This window comes from Salmo trutta, chromosome 2 (genome assembly GCF_901001165.1).
Source record: "Salmo trutta chromosome 2, fSalTru1.1, whole genome shotgun sequence".
Lineage (NCBI taxonomy): Eukaryota > Metazoa > Chordata > Actinopteri > Salmoniformes > Salmonidae > Salmo > Salmo trutta.
Genome location: NC_042958.1, coordinates 25,735,582 through 25,757,048, shown reverse-complemented (window position 1 = coordinate 25,757,048; position 21,467 = coordinate 25,735,582). Strand labels below are relative to the sequence as shown.

The following is a 21,467-nucleotide window of genomic DNA, read 5'->3' as shown; positions in this document are numbered from 1 at the left end:
AGGCGGCCACAGCGAGCTGAGAATACAATACTTTACTGGGTCTGTAGGGGGACAATAAGCCTCTGTGTGACATTGATGGATGTGGATTCCACTTGCAGTAGATGAGACTCATCTTAGGAATCCAGCTAGTGCAGGCAGGGACGGGAGGACTGGCCACGGATCCTTCTTTCCACCCTTTCGTAATAATAAAGGAGGGATGAGGAGGGAGGGAGGGAGGGAGGGAGGACAGAGGCTGTTCCAAAAGAACAACCCAGCAGCCAAGACTCACTAAGGTCTTGTGTGTGTGCGTGAAAGATCTTAACTTTTAGAATAAGTAGAAAAGGGGGGATCCCATCCCTGGCACTGACCTTTCTCTCTTTATCTCTGTCCATCAGTCAGTGGTTTTCAGTTGAAAGGCTGGAATGAGTGAGTAAGTGCTGATGTGTCCGGTAGAATACAGCCTTTTCCACACAGACTAAACCATCTCTTCTAGAACATTCATAATGCGATGTTAAGAAGTGAAGTAAATCAGGTCCTTTCCAAAAAGCAGGGCCTGCTGTAGTGTAGAGAAGAGAATCTACTGTGATGTAGGTGTTAGCATCATTGTATCTCTGTGGGCGTGGTGGGTAGTGCTCATGGTGACAGACAGAAGTGGAATCCTGGCTAGATGCCGATCTTTATCTTGGCTTGATGTTGTGGGTGTAAGAAGGGTGTGTGTGTGGATAAGTACATGGAAAGAAAAGGAGGGCTGGGTTCGGTTCGGTTGGGCTGGTTTTATATTTATGAGATAAATGTTAGCCGCCACCAACCAGACAGAAACTGGATGTGATGCTAACAGAACAGAAGAGAACAGAACGAGCCTGGTTCATTCAGACTGGAACAATCGGTTGCATAGAGAAGTAAAGTGTGAACTGACAACCATCACCCAGGCTCTGTTTATAGTGAAACTCCTAACATAGACGTCAGGAGTGGAGATTAATGTGAGGCATTTCTCAAAATGATCGTTTTTAAGTCATCAGCGTCAAGGTTTGAGGAGCGCCCAAATACACGCAGGCAGCAGAACCCAACAATCAGCAGATCACAAAATACAGCTGGGTTAGCTGACTCACTCACCCCGAGTCCACACAAAACACAAATTGGTTCTATTTAAAAAAATTAAAAAAACAGCCTCATGCCTCAAACAATTGTCCACAATAGTGTTCTCATGGGACGGCTGCGGAATCTTTTTAATGACAGAGGAGAAGGTGTGACCAGGAGTGGTCTGAACGGTCAAGGCTCTCTCATGGATGTACCACACACACACACACAAACACTATGTAAGGGCCTTGAGTTTCAACCCACTGTGAGGAAATTGCAACGTAATGATGCTGAGAGTGCACAGCAAACATATCATTTGTGTTCTAACTCCAGAATGGGCTATTTTAGTCCAAGAAAACACTTAAAAATCCAAAGCAAATTGTGTTTACACAAGAGTTTGGTGTATATTCTTTTTTTTCTGTGCTTTTTGTGTACTGCAAACAACTTCTATTTGTCTTAAAGGACCAGGATTATTGAGAAAGACTTGGAGCGGAAATAACTCCAGCTCTGTGGTTCAGAGCACCATGTTGTTTTGCCTGTACCTGTTCAATCCAATAGAGGATAATGATAAGGCATCTGTTGGATAGTTTAACCATGAGGCCCGTTCTGAGACTCACCTCAACCGCTCGTTCAACGTCATCGGGGGATATCGTTACCATATTCATACGTCCCCAGCGACCCATACTCCTCTGTGGTTGTTCGGTCAGTGTTTTTGAAGTATGCACGTACTGATCCACAGATATCAGACATGGCTCGGATAGAGCTCGTGTACAAATCTAACCTCAATCTCTAACAGCAGGAAGAGCGGAGCTCGCTGTCGTGATGACCGTTTCCGTGCCAACCATCTGCGGCAGGCAGACATGTATGAATCTCTGTCACGCTCATCCCTGCCGAGGTTCTGATCTTCCAAGGTTCTGATGATGATGGTTGACGTTTCTCTTTTAGTTCACATTGCCTGGCAGCACACACACACACACACACACACACACACACACACACACACACACCACACAAAAGGAGCACTTTAGTTAACAATGTATTTACTTTCTGATTGAAAGGCGCTTCTCTCTAACCCTCTCATTTGGCTGGCGATGTGACTCTGATTAGCTAGTGTTTAAGCCACTGGTAAACACTCAGACGCTCTGAGACACAGCCATGTTTAAACACACCAATCACTTTATTTCTTCATCTCCAAAGACAAAGTGTGATTCCTATTTTGGGAATGTTTTTATCTCCCCCCATCACTGAATGATGCATCGTGGTCTGAGAATGTCGTGGTCCGTGTCATCTGCTTCGCAGACGTCGTGGAAAAAGGACAGACCAAGCTATACGAAAAAGGACAGACCAAGCCGTTTTAAAACAGTTCTACAGGGAGCATATTTCTGGTATTATAGTTGATGTATCTAGCTGGATCTATCTAAACTCAGATAGCCTGGATGTTATTACTACTACTAGGTTATTAATAGGTACCTGTTATTGCATGCACCTACCTACAGCAAGATCTGTGGTTCTTACCAGAAAGAGGACAATAATGTAACATTTACAAACTAGCAGGAATTGTTTACAGTGACTTCTGACCTGAATCCAGGCATGTGCCCCAAATGGAATCCTATTCCCTATGTAGTGCACAACTTTTGACCAAAGTCCTATGGGCTCTGGTCAAAAGTAGTTCGTAACATAGAAAATTGGGTGAATTTTGGGACACATACCATTCCCCCCAGTACAATGGCTCCTCTGTGGCCATAAAGTTACGACTTACCAGAGGATTATTCAACTCAGCGACATGCTGCAGCCGTGATAGATTTATGGGCTGAAAATCTGAAACCTAGAGTGCATCCCATGCAGCAGCTTATTCCCTATATAGTGCACTACATACTAAAAACAAATGGTTCTAAATTGTGCCAAATAAGGTTTATTTGGCTTGTAACCATAATGTAACCCTTTTTGGTGCTACAGTGAGGGAAAAAAGTATTTGATCCCCTGCTGATTTTGTACATTTGCCCACTGACAAAGAAATGATCAGTCTATAATTTTAATGGTAGGTTTATTTGAACAGTGAGAGACAGAATAACAACAAAAAAGACCAGAAAAACGCATGTCAAAAATGTTATAAATTGATTTGCATTATAATGAGGGAAATAAGTATTTGACCCCCTCTCAATTAGAAAGATTTCTAGCTCCCAGGTGTTTTTATACAGGTAACGAGCTGAGATTAAGAGCACACTCTTAAAGGGAGTGCTCCTAATCTCAGTTTGTTACCTCTATAAAAGACACCTGTCCACAGAAGCAATCAATCAATCAGATTCCAAACTCTTCACCATGGCCAAGACCAAAGAGCTCTCCAAGGATGTCAGGGACAAGATTGTAGACCTACACAAAGCTGGAATGGGCTACAAGACCATCGCCAAGCAGCTTGGTGAGAAGGTGACAACAGTTGGTGCGATTCTTCAGAAATGGAAGAAAAACAAAAGAACTGTCAATCTCCCTCGGCCTGGGGCTCCATGCAAGATCTCACCTCGTGGAGTTGCAATGATCATGAGAACGGTGAGGAATCAGCCCAGAACTACACGGGAGGACCTTGTCAATGATCTCAAGGCAGCTGGGACCATAGTCACCAAGAAAACAATTGGTAACACACTACGCCGTGAAGGACTGAAATCCTGCAGTGCCCGCAAGGTCCCCCTGCTCAAGAAAGCACATATACATGCCCGTCTGAAGTTTGCCAATGAACATCTGAATGATTCAGAGGACAACTGGGTGAAAGTGTTGTGGTCAGATGAGACCAAAATGGAGCTCTTTGGCATCAACTCAACTTGCCGTGTTTGGAGGAGGAGGAATGCTGCCTATGACCCCAAGAACACCATCCCCACCATCAAACATGGAGGTGGAAACATTATGCTTTGGGGGTGTTTTTCTGCTAAGGGGACAGGACAACTTCACCGCATCAAAGGGACGATGGATCTTGGGTGAGAACCTCCTTCCCTCAGCCAGGGCATTGAAAATGGGTCGTGGATGGGTATTCCAGCATGACAATGACCCAAAACACATGGCCAAGGCAACAAAGGAGTCGCTCAAGAAGAAGCACATTAAGGTCCTGGAGTGGCCTAGCCAGTCTCCAGACCTTAATCCCATAGAAAATCTGTGGAGGGAGCTGAAGGTTCGAGTTGCCAAACGTCAGCCTCGAAACCTTAATGACTTGGAGAAGATCTGCAAAGAGGAGTGGGACGAAATCCCTCCTGAGATGTGTGCAAACCTGGTGGCCAACTACAAGAAATGTCTGACCTCTGTGATTGCCAAGTACTAAGTACTAAGCAAAGTACTAAGTCATGTTTTGCAGAGGGGTCAAATACTTATTTCCCTCATTAAAATGCAAATCAATTTATAACATTTTTGACATGCGTTTTTCTGGATTTTTTGTTGTTGTTATTCTGTCTCTCACTGTTCAAATAAACCTACCATTAAAATTATAGACTGATCATTTCTTTGTCAGTGGGCAAACGTACAAAATCAGCAGGGGATCAAAAACTTTTTTCCCTCACTGTATATGGAACCTTTTTTTGAAGGTTCTATAAAAAATCATCTTCATAAGGTTCCAAATGAACCTGTATGCTCTAAAGAACCATTAAAAAGGGTTGTATTTTGCACCAAAAAATGGTTCCGCTATGTTTACCACCCTTTTTGGTGCTATATTGAATTGTTTTTTTATGGTTCTTTGTAGAACCAAACAGTTTTTTAAATTCTGATTTGAATAGCCATATTATACTGTAAAAATTCCATTGGTTTTATTATTGTGTTTATTAACAAGTTGAATCAGGTGTGCTAGCGCTGCAACGGGTGTGCTAACGCTGCAACGGTGTGCTAGCGCTGCAACGGGTGTGCTAACGCTGCAACGGGTGTGCTAGCGCTGCAACGGGTGTGCTAGCGCTGCAACGGGTGTGCTAACGCTGCAACGGGTGTGCTAACGCTGCAACGGGTGTGCTAGTGCTGCAACGGGTGTGCTAGCGCTGCAACGGGTGTGCTAACGCTGCAACAGGTGTGCTAACGCTGCAACGGGTGTGCTAGTGCTACAACGGGTGTGCTAGCGCTGCAACAGCAACGATTGACTTAGTCAACCGTTCTCAATTGACCAAAGGCCATACAGAAGTTTTTCACAAAACATCATCACTGGCCATAGTCCTATAATAGCAGAACCCGACAGATTAGATCAACTGGAATGACACACTCACTTACTGTTACACAAAAAGAGCTGTGAGAAAACCACACCCCAAAATATTATATTGAGCCGTCTCTACATTTGAATTATCACTAAAAGAGGAAAGAACCCTTTTCTGAACTGCAAAGAGCCATTAAAGGGCTTTGGGTCAGTGTGGTTGAACTTGGAACCATCACCCTTCCCAAAGAACCCTTGAGGAACCCTAGGGTGTACTTTTGATCAGGGCCCACAGGGCTCTGGTCAAAAGTAGTGCACTATGTAGGGAATTGGGTGCTATTTAGGATGGGTCCCTTGAAAGGTGAAACGGTCTGGTTTGAATGCTAATACTCTGTAATATTGCCTGCTAGTTTGGATTAATGTACTGTACCTCACTGGAGTATAAAAGTTTATGCAAAATATAAAACAATAGGATGCCATATTTTTTGAATACTTCTTTTGGCCTTACTCACTGGTTTTGTGAACTTCCTTAATAATGAATTTTTTTAAAAGATTTAATTGTATCTTTTATAAACAATAAAAAACATACACATACAAAGGACAACATTATAGAAACATCTACTACATCAAACTTACCCAGACCCACAGGCAGTCACCCCCATCTCCAGCGCCTGCATCCCTTTCTGCCATATGGCCTGAAACTGCACCATTTTGTTTCTCTCCGTTGCCGACGCACTTTCAATATTTTCCATTGTGTTAATGAAACTTGATTTCCAAGGTTTTTAGTTTACGTTTTTTCAAGATGAGTGATAAGAGAATCCTCCAACCCATCGGGTATCCCATTACACCCCCATATGCCATATCTTGAAATATGCAGACAGACGGATTAAACGTGCGTTTACATTGTAATACTTCTGACAGCCAACTTTCTAGCTCCACCCACAACTTGTGGACTTCATAGGATTCCCAGAAAGCATGGATTATTGAGTCATTATTAGTTCTACACTTAAGACATGACTCTGCCATTGAACTTCCTTTTTACAATGTTAAAGTTATGAACTTAAAGCCAGGGCATTGTAAGCAAAGTAGGCAGTGACGGCTAATTTTCCATAAGTTCGGTCTCTTTTTCTCTATGTCGGAGTGTAACTGGCTCAGTGTGCCCCTGGGTCCTGGCAGGCCAGCCCAGTGCCAGTAAGGGCCCATGGATCCCCAGCCTCTGAGTGGATCGTTGCCCCAGAGAGAGGCAGGGAGAGAAGGAAGGAAGGAGGGATGGCGAGAGGAGTGCCAAGACATCCCTAACTTCATTCACAGACTCCCCTTGACATTATAAAAAAAGAACAGACCATTTAAAACCACCAGGAAAAGAAAAGGAAAAATCCAAGCCCTCCACCGTGTCACTAGTGACAGTCTATACAGTATGTCTGTACAGTTTGTCTGTGTGTTTGTCTGCCTTACTCTCTTTCCTCTCCGTTGTGTGTTTGTTGTTTGAGAAGAAAGGTAGGGTCCATATATATTTTTTTTATGTATGGGTAGAGGAAGATATTTTTCCAGCTCGGTTGCAACAATCATGACTTGATAAAGTATTTGGTAAATTGTTATCTGTGCAAGAACTCCTATTGTCTGCACATTCACCTTTTTGTAAAGTAACCGAGAGTTAAGTTGTCCCATAATGTTTCCTATCCAGTAAGTTGTGCTGAAAGATTGGTTGTGGTCTGAACGGTTTCTTCCCTCTTCGAGACGGGAACAGTCAGAGTTACTCATCTATATGGATGCTTCCCAAATAGCACCCTTTTCCATATGTAGTACACTACTTTTGACCAGAGCCCAAAGGGCTTTGGTCGAAAGTAGTGCACTATGTAGAGAATAGTGTGCCATTTGGGACAGAAGCTAATACTGTAACACCTGAGTCATAGCTCACTGATTGGCATTCTCCAGTCACCAGGGTCACATAATTGGGTGATCATTGGGCTGTCCAGCTCTCTATTGGTCAGTTGACCTCTGGCATCAGTGGGGTGTCTGTGATTGTGTCCGTCCCATCTGAGATGTGAGGAGCCGAAGGGGGAATAGGCTGAGCTCATTGACTGCGTGTGCGTGAGTGTGTGTTTTTTTTGTCTACTAATCTAGCGCAGCCTTTGGTTTGTGCACCAGGGGCCGGTGTGGTGTGTTTATTGTTGTGTGTTGCTAACAACAGCAGCAGCTGGTTGTGATAAAACATACCCATCCTCTCTAAGCAGGTGGACTCTATTCTCTGTCTCATTTGTCAGTTCGTTTTTGCTTGTTTTGTTTCAGGTTTTTTTTCACTGTGTTCAACCTCTATTACCCACCGTGATGTTAAGTGAGCTAGTGTTTTTGGACTTTCAGCACAACACCAGAAACCATCACTTCAGTATAACAGAAAGGTAGCAGCAAAGTAGACTGCATGACTTTCGGTTCCTTAGCAAAGCAGGAGAAAAAAGCCCCAAAAGAAAATACAAATAATTAAAGGTTCCACTATGATTTATTGACAATTTATAGTTTCTTTGGCACCGTTTTTGTTTTAAAAAATCTGAGTTTTAGATGTTTTAGGCAAAGGAGGTTGGAAGTGTGCCTGCTCCGATTGGATGTACTCTACTCTATTGTATTCTGGCCGGGTCGGGGTCTCAGGGGGGATTCTGGGTAGACGACGCGTGCGACCACACCCTCCGCTCTGCTCCGAGGCTGCAGGAGGCCTCACACAAACATGTTTTTTATGGGACATTGGGGGGATTGAATAGCATCTGGACACTGGCTGCCCTGCTCTGAAACATACTGAACTGGAACCCACAGCCGCTTCACAGCCTCGCTGCTCAGAGAGCTCTGCAGACCAGACCTGGGTCCAAATACTCTTAAAATCATAAAAAACATGTTCTGTATCTGCTTGATTGAGTGTGCCTGTTGCAATGGAAACAACAGAAAAGTCAGATTAAAGAAACTGTAAAGATATCTTTTTTTTTATCACTATGATACCCTAGTATTGTTTTTGTTGTCTTTTTGTTGTCTGCTGTATGGCTTGTCGTCATTGGCAACCTATCAATAGGCCTTCCCTGACTGTCTGACACGATAGCAAATATGTACGTACATTAGCTTAAACAATTGACACCTGAGCAATAGAGCAAACCAAGTGCCTGCTCGCCCACTATCAAAATAGGGAAAGCAAGCTTATGTTATTGTGCCTTCACTTTTTCTAACCAGGAAATGATCATAATCCATTGGATAATTTCCACTAGTTAGTAATGTAGAGTAGACCACTGCAAAGTCTTGTCATGTATTACACCAGTCTATCAAAGTAACAGAATGAGGCCTAATATTTCCTCTAATATTGTCAGATAGAGTCAGCAAAAGTCAATCTGGTCAGAATTCAGAGAGCTGGAAAGGGAGAGGAAGGAGAAGAGGAAAAAAACACTGTTATAATTTCAAGGCTTTTAAATGGCCTGTGACGCCGTGGAATAAATGCTAGTTCTTGACATATAACAGATATAGTTTTTCCTTGTGAAATCAAAGGGAGAAACATAATTGCATTTGTTTTGGCTGGACTGCTTGAGAACGGTCAATCTGAAGCACCTTAAATCTAGCGTGTTACTGTTAGTCACTTCAGTCAGAGGAAAGACAGAGAGAAGTAAAGAGAGAAAGAAAAAACACAGTTGAGACTGATAAAGAGAAGGAATGAGGGAGCGTGAGAGAGAGGAGGAGAGACTCAAGATGAAGCGAGAGATAAGAACCAAAAGAGAGAAAGGAAAAGGAGAGAGAGATTTGGTCTGACAAGTATTTGAGGATTTTTCTGGAATGTGCTAAAGAGTTGAAACCTGAAATCCAAGCTGTGGTTTGTTCTATTTCTAATCTCTCTATTTCTAGATTTTCATCTCCCTCTCTATCTCCATCTCAAATCAAATCAAATTATATTTCTGACATGCGCTGAATACAACAGGTGCAGACCTTACCTTGAAATGCTTACTTACAAGCCCTTAACCAACAGTGCAGTTAAGAAAAATAAGAGTTAAGAAAAAGTTTTAAAAGTTACACAATAAAATAACAGTAGCGAGGCTATATACAGGGGGTACCGGAGCTTAGTCAATGTGCGGGGTACAGGTTAGATGAGGTAATTGAGGTCATTTGTACATGTAGGTAGGGGTAAAGTGACTATGCAGCGATAATAAACAGCGAGTAGCAGCAGCGTAAAAAAAAGAGGGGGGTTCAATGTAAATAGTCCATGTGGGCATTTGATTAATTGTTCAGCAGTCTTATGGCTTGGGGGTAGAAGCTGTTAAGGAGCCTTTTGGACCTAGACTTGGCACTCTGGTACCGCTTGCCGTGCGGTAGCAGAGAGAACAGTCTATGACTTGGGTAGCTGGAGTCTTTGGCCATTTGTAGGGCCTTCCTCTGACACCGTCTGGTATAGAGGTCCTGGATGTCTGTAAGCTTTGGCCTCAGTGATGCACTGGGCCGTACTCAATACCCTATGTAGCGCCTTGCGGTCGGATGCAGAGCAGTTGTCATACCAAGGGGTGAGAATCAGAGGACCCATGACAAATCTTTTCAGTCTCCTGGGGAAGTCGTGTGTGAACAGAGAGTACAGGAGGGGAGTAAGCACGCACCCCTGAGGGGCCCCGGTGTTGAGGATCAGTGTGGCAGATGTGTTGTTGCCTACCCTTACCACCTGGGGGCGGCCCGACAGGAAGTCCAGGATCCAGTTGCAGAGGGAGGTGTTTAGTCCCAGGGTCCTTAGCTTAATGATGAGCTTTGAGAGCACTATGGTGTTGAACTCTAAGCTGTAGTCAATGAACAACATTTCACGTAGGTGTTCCTTTTGTCCAGGTAGAAAAGGGCAGTGTGATGTGCAATAGAGCTGGCGTCATCTGTGGATCTGTTGGGGCGGTATGCGAATTGGAGTGGGTCTAGGGTTTCTAAGATGATGGTGTTGATGTGAGCCATTACCAGCCTTTCAAAGCACTTCATGGCTACGAACGTGAGTGCTATGGGTCAGGAGTCAATTAGGCAGGTTACCTTGGTGTTCTTGGACATAGGGACTATGGTGGTCTGCTTGAAACATGCAGGTATTACAGACTCCGTCAGGGACAGTTTGAAAATGTCAGTGAAGACCCTTGCCAGTTGGTCAGCGCATGCTCTGAGTACATGTCCTGGTAGTCCTTCTGGCCCTGTGGCCTTGTGAATGTTACTCACATTGGCTACGGAGAGCGTGATCACACAGTTGTCTGGAACAGCTGGTGTTCTCATGCATGCTTTAGTGTTGCTTGCCTCGAAGAGCGCATAGAAGTCATTTAGCTCGTCTGGTAGGCTCGTGTCACGGAGCAGCTCGCGGCTGGGCTTCCCTTTGCAGTCCGTAATAGTTTGCAAGCCCTGCCGCATCCAACGAGCATCAGAGCCGGTGTAGTAGGATTCAATCTTAGTCCTGTGTTGAAGCTTTGCTTGTTTGATGGTTTGTCAGAGGGCATAGCAGGATTTCTTATAAGCATCCGGATTATAGTCCCTTTAGCTCAGTGCGGATGTTGCCTGTAATCCATGGCTTCTGGTTGGGGTATGTACGTACAGTCACTGTGGGGTCGACGTCATTGATGCACTTATTGATGGTGACTGATGTGGAATACTCCTCAATGCCATCGGATGAATACCGGAACATATTCCAGTCTGTGCTAGCAAAAAAGTCCTGTAGCTTCCGTATTGAGCGAGTCACTGGTACTTCCTGCTTTAGTTTTTGCTTGTAAGCAGGAATCAGGAGGATAGAATTATGGTCAGATTTGCCAAATGGAGGGCGAGGGAGAGCTTTGTAAGCGTCTCTGTGTGTGTTGAGAACTGGTGGTCTAGTTTTGTTCCCCTCTGATTGCACGTGACATGCTGATAGAAATTTGTTAAAACGGATTTAGGTTTTCCTGCATTAAAGTCCCCAGCCACAAGGAGCGCCACCTCTGGATTAGCATTTTCTTATTTGCATATGGCCTGATACTTGTTGTTGAGTGCGGTCTTAGTGCCAGCATCACTTTGTGGTGGTAAATAGACAGCTCCGAAAAATATAGATGAAAACTCTCTTGTTAAATAGTGTGGTCTACAGCTTATCATGAGATACTCTACCTCAGGTGAGCAAAACCTTGGGACTTCTTTAATATTAGATTTCGCGCACCAGCTGTTATTGACAAATAGACACAGACCACCATCCCTTGTCTTACCGGAGGTAGCTGTTCTGTCTTGCCGATGCACGGAAAACCCAGTCATCTGTATATTATCCATGTCGTCATTTAGCCACGACTCGGTGAAACTTAAGATATTACAGTTTTTAATGTCCCGTTGGTAGGATAGTCTCGAACGGAGATCATCCAGTTTTTTCTCCAGTGATTGCACATTGGCGAATAGGACGTAGGTTAGAGGCGGGTTACCCACTCGCCGAAGGAATTCTCACAAGGCACCCATGACCTGCGTCCCCTGTATAGGCATCTCTTCATGTGAATGACGGGGATTTGGGCCCGGTCCGGTATCAGCAGTAAATCCTTTGCGTCCGACACGTTAAAGAAAAAATCTTCGTCCAGTACGAGGTGAGTAATCACTGTTCTGATATCCAGAAGTTATTTTCGGTCATAAGAGACGGTGGCAGAAACATTGCGTACAAAATAAGTTACAAACAACGTCAAAAAACACACAATTGGTTAGGAGCCATCCCCTCTGGCGCCGTTCTCAGGTAGTCCAGCCAAAACTGCAAAGAAAAATAAGTATATATACTGTATTTAAAATTGATTCCCCCCTCCAAAAAATGTATGAATATCGCTAGCAACAACATAATTTTTTTTTTATTACATACCTTCAGTAGAAAAGAGGAGAATATCTTCTTTCTAATAATAATGTCAACTTTATTTCTCAACTCCTAACATTGAGTAAATTACAGTCACTGGAGCCAATTACACTCACTGTAGTATCTGACAGGCTTTGAAAAAGCAGCCATGAATAGGCTACTCGTGTGGCAAGTGCCGCTGGCTGCTGATAAGTTTTATTGACTTGGACGTACATTTTTGCCAACACATGGCTAACCTTTGTTTAACCTGCTAAACAGCTGCTCTTAGCGAAAATGTGTTTAGAGTTACCTTTCTAGCTAATAGGCTATGTTAGAGTTTACACTTCCTCTTCCAACTATAATGTGGGCAGGTCAAAATAATGAAAAACTATCTACCAAATCTATGCATTTAAAAAATATTGATCACTTCTCCTTGCCATTATCATTCACTTGATGGCAAGAAAAGATGTGAAAATGTAACTTTTTTGCCAAAGTATGATGGGGGTTCCTGGGTTGCCGGTTTGCCTGGGAGGGGGTTCCTTCAGCAAGAAAACTGTAGCATTTACTGTAGTGGTTTTGTGGACATTATGGAAGTATTTACTATAGTATTTCTGTTTTATTATCTTTGACATGAAGTGGGGGCTTTCTCCTTGAGGAAACCTACCTGACAGACAAATACCGAAAGAGCAAATGTTCCATGACTTATAGGAAGGTAGATAGGCCTGGGGTCTGAACTAGCACAATGTAGTCTATACTTGGTATGTCGGTTTCTCACTTATGGGTGGCACAAATTGGGATATGTGGGAGGGGAATGGGCAGGGTATATGCACATTAAATACTGTAGTATTACTATAGTTAAAGAATGTTTTTTTGTGGACTGTAGTGTTTTTGTGGACATTACTGTAGTATTTACTACAGTTTTTTTTCGTGTGGGGAGGAATACTGTGGCCCTGCACTGTATTCCCGGTCTAGACTCCGGATTAAGGTCTTTGGAAAACTGAATGGGTGAGGTGAAAGACCGCAGAGCGCACCGCCTGCCCTTTCTCCGGTGTCGGTCAATGAGGTTCTGAGACCCTTGCAGGAAGAAGCAAGGACATGGTTTTCCAGCTCCTCAGCTGTGTAGGAGAATTGACTTTCTCTAAGTAACCTAATAACTCTGTCCCCACCCGACCCTCCTTCCCTCACCACCTATAAGAAGCGTGGGAACAAATTCCAGCGTAAATGTGCGACTGAATTTTCATTAGTGTAAAAAATGGTCAAAACACCCAGTCGGCGATGATTTGCAGTGGTGGCGGTACAAGTGGCTGCTTGTTAAAGGGACTCGTACATGTTACGAACATTTTCTTTGCGGGAATGTGGTGCGAGGCAAGCGTCTGTCTCTCCTCCCTGCCTCTGTGTCTATAGGGCGATCTGGGAGGGCAATCATCCTAAATGAAAGCAGCTGGCGTCAGAGAGCGAGACACACACAGAGAGAGAGAGAATATTACATTTTAAATGTCTGTAATCTTTTGGACCTTTTGTGAGTGTAATATTTACTGTACATTTTTTAAATTGTTTATTTCACTTTTGTTTATTATCTATTTCACTTGCTTTGGCTATGTAAACATTTGTTTCACATGCCAATAAAGCCCCTTAAATTGAAATTGAGAGAGAGAGCCTTATCTCACCTCCAATCAGTCGCCTGGTCTTGCCTAATGCTAAGCTCAATTATATATATATATATATATATATTATTTTTTTTGTACCTTTATTTAACTAGGCAAGTCAGTTAAGAACAAATTCTTTTTTACAATGACAGACAGACACTCACAGGTTGCCTCTTAGTTTTGTCTTCTTGCACGCTCCCTCCTTAAAAGCAGTTAATTGGCCCTGGCTGTATGTTTTTCGAAGGGTGTGCCTGGAGGCTTTATGAGCAGGAAATCCAGATCTCTTTTATTGGAGGGTGCCAAGCCAGTCATCATCATCACTGGGTAGAATTCACCGCTAGGCAGAGGCTGCTGGAGCCCTGGGCCCAAACCTGCCCCCCTTCCATCACCACCCCCTCTCGAAGCTCTCTGCAGCTTGGCAGGTAGTAAGAGTACAGGAGGCCTTCTGCGGCTGTGCCACCATTACCTCAACGCACATACACACACCACCATAACTGCCCTTCTACCTAAGGGTCTGGCTGGTGAGAACACAGAACATTAGATGGACCTGGTTTTAAACACTGGTTGAACTGATAGCTTTCATTGTTTACTGACTTCACTGTTTAATTCCTGACCAATGCTTTTTCTATGAGATATAAACAGCTCCTGTGTCTGAATGTGTCCCAACAGCATGGGAAGTTAAATCTCTTTCTTAGTTACTTTGCTTTTTCTCTATTCCCCCTTTCTGTCTCGTTTTTATTCCTATTTTCTCATTTCTATCATATTTTCTGTCTAATTTGTTTCCAAATGAAAATACAAGTATATGCAGTTTGGGATCAAAAATATTTAAGAAAGTACAGTTGTTATTCATGTCAAAATACGAGTGTTAACGGTGCCTTTTTAGTTAAGATTTGGCCATTATTACATGGCTACTATTTGTTTTGCATCTGAATCAAAAGTGGAAACAAAAACACATGTTACTGCAGCACAGATTTGACCCCACACGCACATGCACTCCTCACCAGCCCTCAAACTCGGTCCTTAATTAATCCTCATTGACCCCAAGGTGTACGTCGTTAAATTAACCTCTTTTTCTGTTGTGCTTTCAGAAACCATGGACCATGGATCCAGTAAATGTGACAAGTGAGTGTATTTTACAGATTCCTTCTGTATGTTTTCATGCTCTCTCGGACATCGATTTTTCTCTTTTTATGATTATTAACTACTTGTAGAGCTCCCTCTCCTCCAACTCTGCGTTTGTTCTCTCTCTCTCCTCTCTGTTCGTTCATCTCTCTCTCTTCTCTCTGTTCGTTCATCTCTCTCTTCTCTGCGTTCGTTCATCTCTCTCTAACTCTGCGTTCGTTGTCTCTCTGTGTGTTATGTTCAGCGGTGGTGTTCAGAAGGAGAAGGTACGGGGCAAAGATGAGACGTACTGGAAAGAGATCAACGCAGCCATGGCCTTGACTAACCTGGCGCAGGGAAAGGACAGCAGCGGATCAGGGACGACCAGCTGCATCATCCAGAAGTCCTCTCATATATCAGAAGTAAAGACTGTCAAAGTGCCTCTGGTGCAGAAGTACTAGCACCTATCACGGAGTCATCTGTCTCCAACTTATCTTCCCTTCTACTCTCTATGCAACACCAACCTTCCCTCTGAAAACTCACTCGGAAGAGACAGTCAAAAACAAGAAACAAGTACTCTCTTTTTTCTGTCTGTAAAAATGCAGCAGAACTGAAGACATCCTATTTTGGTGTGTGGGTTGTGTTTTGACCTGCATCACATGATTTAGACAGGTGTTGACATGATCATCGTTAACTGCATTGTTCAGTTCTGAACGAGACACTTTTGTTATGTTAACTTATTTGATGTATCTGAATTTCATTTTTTTTTTTATACTCCGAAATTTGTATTGTACTTTTGCCAAAGTGCCTTTTTGGAAGCAAAGCAACACACCCTTTGTGGTTAATAATGTACAGAGTGCCTCTGGGAACATAAAGGACTATCTGAAGAGGCAAAATAATATGGTCTTATAAGCTTCTTCTGAAGGACTCCCTCCCTCCATGATATGTGCCTTACAACGTGAATGAATTTAGCTGACCTTAAATAACATGTGTACTGTTCTAATTTATCAAAAGACACACACACACACACACACACACACACACAGACAAAGCAGTGTGTGGCTAAATGAAATTAAACTAAACAGACAATAACTGTGAATACATAGATAAACTTCACTCCAGCCAAACACACTAACACCTAGCACTTGAGGGTCAGAATGGATAGGATACCAGCAGATCCATTGTGCTGCTGTTAGTCACAACCACCATCATGTTTTCCACAGCTCGGCCTTGGGGTTTTATTTCTGAGAGGGGATGGATCCTTATCGAGGCTTTTAAACTGGAAAGCGCAAGCAAATGTTGAACTAGCACCAGCATACAGGCATGCTCACGTGCACACACACACACACACACACTCGGGTCGGAGGTTTAGTCGGCACTGTGCTGTATCTGTTTAATCAAAGAGGGCCATGAACTAAAGGGATGTTTTTCTTTCTGTTATCAGTGTAGTATTATATGAAGTACAGTGTTGCTCCCTTATATGTTTTCGTTTAGAACAAGGTACGTCAACAGTGGAAAAAAGAAAAAAGACTAGGAGGTCAATTTAATCCAACCCGGATTGCAGTATTTACGCAGTTGTTATTTTTCCAATGGTCAAATGAATTCACAGACTGGTCTTGGGTACTGTATAAAAACCTAAAACTACTACCAGCCCCCCCCCCCACACACACAGGTCTGCTTTTCAGAATTAGAAGTGCGTGGGCATGTGATGAATATTGTACATAAAGACACTGAGTAAACATTGCTAAGGCGGGTTTGATTGAATCCCAGCCTAGCTCACCATGCCGTTTAATCCTACACTCCTGCTTAGCTGTTCAGAATCACATTCAAATGTCTGTTTACAAGAAGCCAGAGAGAGAGAGAGCAAGAGAGACTTGCTCAAAAAATGACAAATAAATAGCCTTTTCAGTATTATCTCTTTGTCAGCCAGCAAAGCAATTGTTCAAGTATTTGTTATTGTGAGTTTGTTTATCGCAGTGGTTGTTCTGCTGTATCAAAGTTTTACTTAACGCGTCGTGTTCCTTTTTTGACCGAATGGAAAGAATCCTCCTTAAATACTTAGAAAGTATGTTATTTACATTGTAGCAACCCAATGCCAAGTACACAACTGAGAGAAATCAAGTTGGACTGTTATAGTAACTAGTCAGCCATTTTCTGCCGACTCACTAATTGTATGTATATCTTCAAGGTACTGTTTATGTGTCAGAATCTACACTTTTTTAAATTCTCTGTGCTGTTTGGGCCCATTGTTTGACAACCTAGACTGTGCTTGTGGTCAAGGGGTGATTTAGAAAAGCTGCACAAAGTTACTTTTAGCAATGACTCTTATTCTTGAATGTGCAAACCGTTAAAAGCTGCACTTTAAACTCTCTGTTCTCCAATAGAAAGAAACAGAAGAAAAGGCGTCATTGAGAATTTATGGGATTGATTTGAAGGGGAAAACAATGTGTTGAGGCTTCAGAGGCACAGAACAGCCATTGTTTTACCTGTATACCCTGTAGGGACACAGAATCAGTCAGCAAACTAAATGTACCCCATGGCTTCGGTCCGGTACTGTACTTTTTTTTCTGTGCAAAAACTCATGCTTTCAAACAGATGCTGACAAACGGAAAGCAATTCACTTTTGTCATATTTTAGAAAATCTATAAATTATTAAGGATTGTAAAAAAATAAGTTGGTGAGAATAGTCTTTTTTTATTGTTAAGTTATGAGTTAAAACATTTTGATAGAGACTGGATTGTTATCCAATGACCAAATGCATAATATCTCATTGTATTGTCTGATTTTGCTTTTATGTAAACATTTATTTTGTTAGTCTATGGTTACTTCCACAAAACAATGAATAAACCTTTGAAGAAATTGTATGATATTGACTTTTTGCTCAATTTGGGACTATAAAACATACAGTATATATATATATATATATATATATATATATATATATATATATATATATATATATATATATATATATTCATGGGAATTATATAAACTTTTATGAATTTCTTTTGAACCATTGAGTTATTTTTTTTTAATCAACTTTTTTTTTAATCAACTTTTACACATGAGAAAAAAATTCATTTCGCTTTTACTCTGATCAAAAATATGAAACTCTTGCATCACTCTACCAAAACTTTACATTAAAATATATATTTTTTAAACTGCACTTGAAAATAAATCTGAATTCACCACAGTTTGGTTTTACAACATTAACTCCTCACCGTTATCTGCTAAAAACACAATTAAACCTGCACTTTTGGCATTCTGGGTTAAAGAGGTCCTTCCCAGCCATGTTTGTTTGATTGGATAATTCCCACAACATAAAGCCTCGCAAAAATATAAAGTAGCAATTCATCTCTGATTGGGCCTCTGTTAAAACAGAATGTTGACGTCTTTTGCTTTCTTCTCAGAATTATTCTGAATAGGCCACCCCATTAATTAAGCTAAATGCAATTGTCTTTGGTTTCTGTTTAGTACATACTGAAACCCAAAAGGCATACAAGCCCCGAAATAGAAATAGATTTAAGGGACTAGAGCAGGAATAATGTAATGTAATTTCCTTAGTGAAAACACGTCACCCGCCCGCTGTTCTAAAGGTCTTAATTCTGATGATTATGTCACAAATGGCATGCTTTTCCCTATATAGTGCACTACTTTTGACCAGGGCCCCAGAAGTAGTGCAGTATATAAGGAATAGAGTGCCATTTGGGATGCAAACCATGATTCAACAGAAGAAACACAAACAGCTCCCAATGTGAGACATGTTTATTTACAATACAGGAGGGGTGTGGTTTTCTAAAGAGCATTTTCAGAGCTAAACCAACAAATCAGACAACCCCTCTTTTACAGCTCACTGTATACATCAGTGGGATGTCTCTGTCGCCGCAGATTCGCAGTTAAACTGGGCCCCTGTGTTTGGTATCACTGGTATTTTTTTGACTTCATTGGGATTCTCAAACAGTGCCTTAAAACAGTTGTGTGTTCTTTGTGCATTCTGCAAATCGACTTATTACAATATGGACTAATGGAGATATGGTTTCTCTATACAGATCACAGTGACTAACTGTGGCGTTGTATTTGTACAATGCGTTTGATACAGTGTGCACAACCAAGCATTTGTGCAGGGATCATGCAGTAAAGTTTGTCTCCCCTCCACAGTGAAGTTGGAGGAAGCGTGAATTCGTGGCAAGAGACGCTAGGTGTGTCCTTGTCCTCGGGGTTTGGTGTTGGCGGCGGGGCCTACACCCTCTCCTCGCCTCTCCTCTTTAGCTTCTATTAATGGCTCTACCATGCCATCGCTCTGCTTGCCACCCTTTCCTGAGCACTGCCGCGGGGCCAAGGCCCTTTCACTCCAGGGACGGCGCGCGAGAGAGAGGGGAAGAGAGGGGAGGTAGGGAGAGAGACACAGAGAAACATACAGAGGCAGAGAGAGAGACACAGAGAAACATACAGAGGCAGAGAGAGAGAGAGACACAGAGAAACATACAGAGGCAGAGAGAGAGAGAGACACAGAGAAACATACAGAGGCAGAGAGAGAGAGAGACACAGAGAAACATACAGAGGCAGAGAGAGAGAGAGACACAGAGAAACATACAGAGGCAGAGAGAGAGAGACACAGAGAAACATACAGAGGCAGAGAGAGAGACACAGAGAAACATACAGAGGCAGAGAGAGAGAGAGACACAGAGAAACATACAGAGGCAGAGAGAGAGACACAGAGAAACATACAGAGGCAGAGAGAGAGAGACACAGAGAAACATACAGAGGCAGAGAGAGAGAGACACAGAAACATACAGAGGCAGAGAGAGAGAGAGACACAGAGAAACATACAGAGGCAGAGAGAGAGAGACACAGAGAAACATACAGAGGCAGAGAGAGAGAGACAAAGAGAAACATACAGAGGCAGAGAGAGAGAGACACAGAGAAACATACAGAGGCAGAGAGAGAGAGAGACAGAGAAACATACAGAGGCAGAGAGAGAGACACAGAGAAACATACAGAGGCAGAGAGAGAGACACAGAGAAACATACAGAGGCAGAGAGAGAGAGAGACACAGAGAAACATACAGAGGCAGAGAGAGAGAGACACAGAGAAACATACAGAGGCAGAGAGAGAGAGAGACACAGAGAAACATACAGAGGCAGAGAGAGAGAGAGACACAGAGAAACATACAGAGGCAGAGAGAGAGAGAGACACAGAGAAACATACAGAGGCAGAGAGAGAGAGAGACACAGAGAAACATACAGAGGCAGAGAGAGAGAGAGACACAGAGAAACATACAGAGGCAGAGAGAGAGAGTATACAGAAACAGAGAGTCCAAAGTAGTCCTTCCCAAGCCAATGGCAGTGAACACAACACCACAAACTGCACGACGCTGCCTGGCCCTGGAAAGCCCTTCGCCGCACGGTCCATCTATCAGTCAGGACCAATCAGGCGAGGGCTCTTTGAGGGGCCAGCGGCTCAGCAAGGGACCACTGGGGATGTACTGGATCCCTGAGCCAACTGGAGCGCAGCTCTCTCTCTCTCTCTCTCCCCCTCCCTCCCTCCCGCCATCCCTTTCTCTCTTGTCTCTCAGGCAGCTATCCCGGACACGTCCCAAAATAATTCTATCAGGTGTTTTGACCCGTCTCTCTGTTCTCATCTCTCATTAAGTGGCCTGGCAAACATCCACATCTGAGCAATAGTTTCCATCTAAAATATTAAGCGATATTCCATCATGTTTTCTTTTTTATGTTATGTCCCAAATGGCACCCTATTCCCTATATAGTGCACTACTTTTGACCAGGGTCCATAGGGCTCTGGTCAAAAGTAGTGCACTATGTGGGGAATCGGGTGCCATTTGGGACTCAAATTTGGTGTTTGTCTGGAGGATTTGAAGTTGAAGACTCGCATTTGCTGAAAGATTTGAAAAGCGTTGCGGAACTAAAAGCTGTTATCTCGGAGCGCACGATCGAGAGACGGACAAGTGGAGAGATGTTAGGCGCTTGGCGGACAACTTTACTTGACAGACTCCAGATCACCTTGTTTTTACCCAGCCAGCAAAGGAATGGAACTCAGAGGAAAACCACACGGGATGGAATCCAAGAACCAAATACTTTATTCCTGAAAATCATTTAAATGAACAAAACAAATTGTAAAGTATGTCTTATTTGATGAGGGACTCTAACCTTCACCACACTGAAGTAATTAGTTGCCTTTCAGAGGAGAGGATGCTCCAACAGTACGTTCAATAGAGTCAGTCCTTCTCTGCATCCCAAATGGCACTGTATTGCCTATATAGGGCTCTGGTCAAAAGAAATTCACTATAAAGGAAATAGAGTGCCATTTGGGACGCAAACCTTGTTGTGTTTCCACCCATACACAGTACGCTTGGAGACAAATCTGAAGAAAAAAAGCATTCAGCTTGTTATTCAGAAATTCCTCAACTAATTTATTGATTAAAACTGTCCGGCTTTGCAATCTTCTCAGCAATGGGACCGGTACTGATCAACTGCAGGTGCATATCACAGGAGGTTGGTGGCACCTTAACTGGGGAGGATGGGCTCATGGTAATGGCTGGAGCGGAATTAGTGGAATGGTATCAAATACATCAAACAAATGATGTAGGTGTTTGATGCCGTTCCATTTGCGCCGTTCCAGCCATTATTATGAGCCGTCCTCCCCTCAGCAGCCTCCTCTGCTGCATGTGTGTTTTGCCATTTTTTTATGTGCCTTTTTAAGC

The 21,467-nt window shown here is 42.9% G+C and overlaps 1 protein-coding gene across 2 annotated transcripts in view; it reads left to right on the top strand.

Annotated features, from left to right (window-relative positions):
* Nucleotides 1-17,610, top strand: part of LOC115153782 (homeobox protein Mohawk-like) — a 32,580-nt gene extending 14,970 nt beyond the window's left edge. For both annotated transcript variants that reach the window (XM_029699368.1, XM_029699360.1), the window contains 2 exons: nucleotides 14,734-14,767; nucleotides 15,012-17,610. In XM_029699368.1, coding sequence (XP_029555228.1) covers nucleotides 14,734-14,767; nucleotides 15,012-15,207 — 230 coding nt within the window. In that variant the 3' untranslated portion in view covers nucleotides 15,208-17,610. The remainder of the gene's footprint in view (nucleotides 1-14,733; nucleotides 14,768-15,011) is intronic.
* Nucleotides 17,611-21,467: the final 3,857 nt, after the last annotated feature.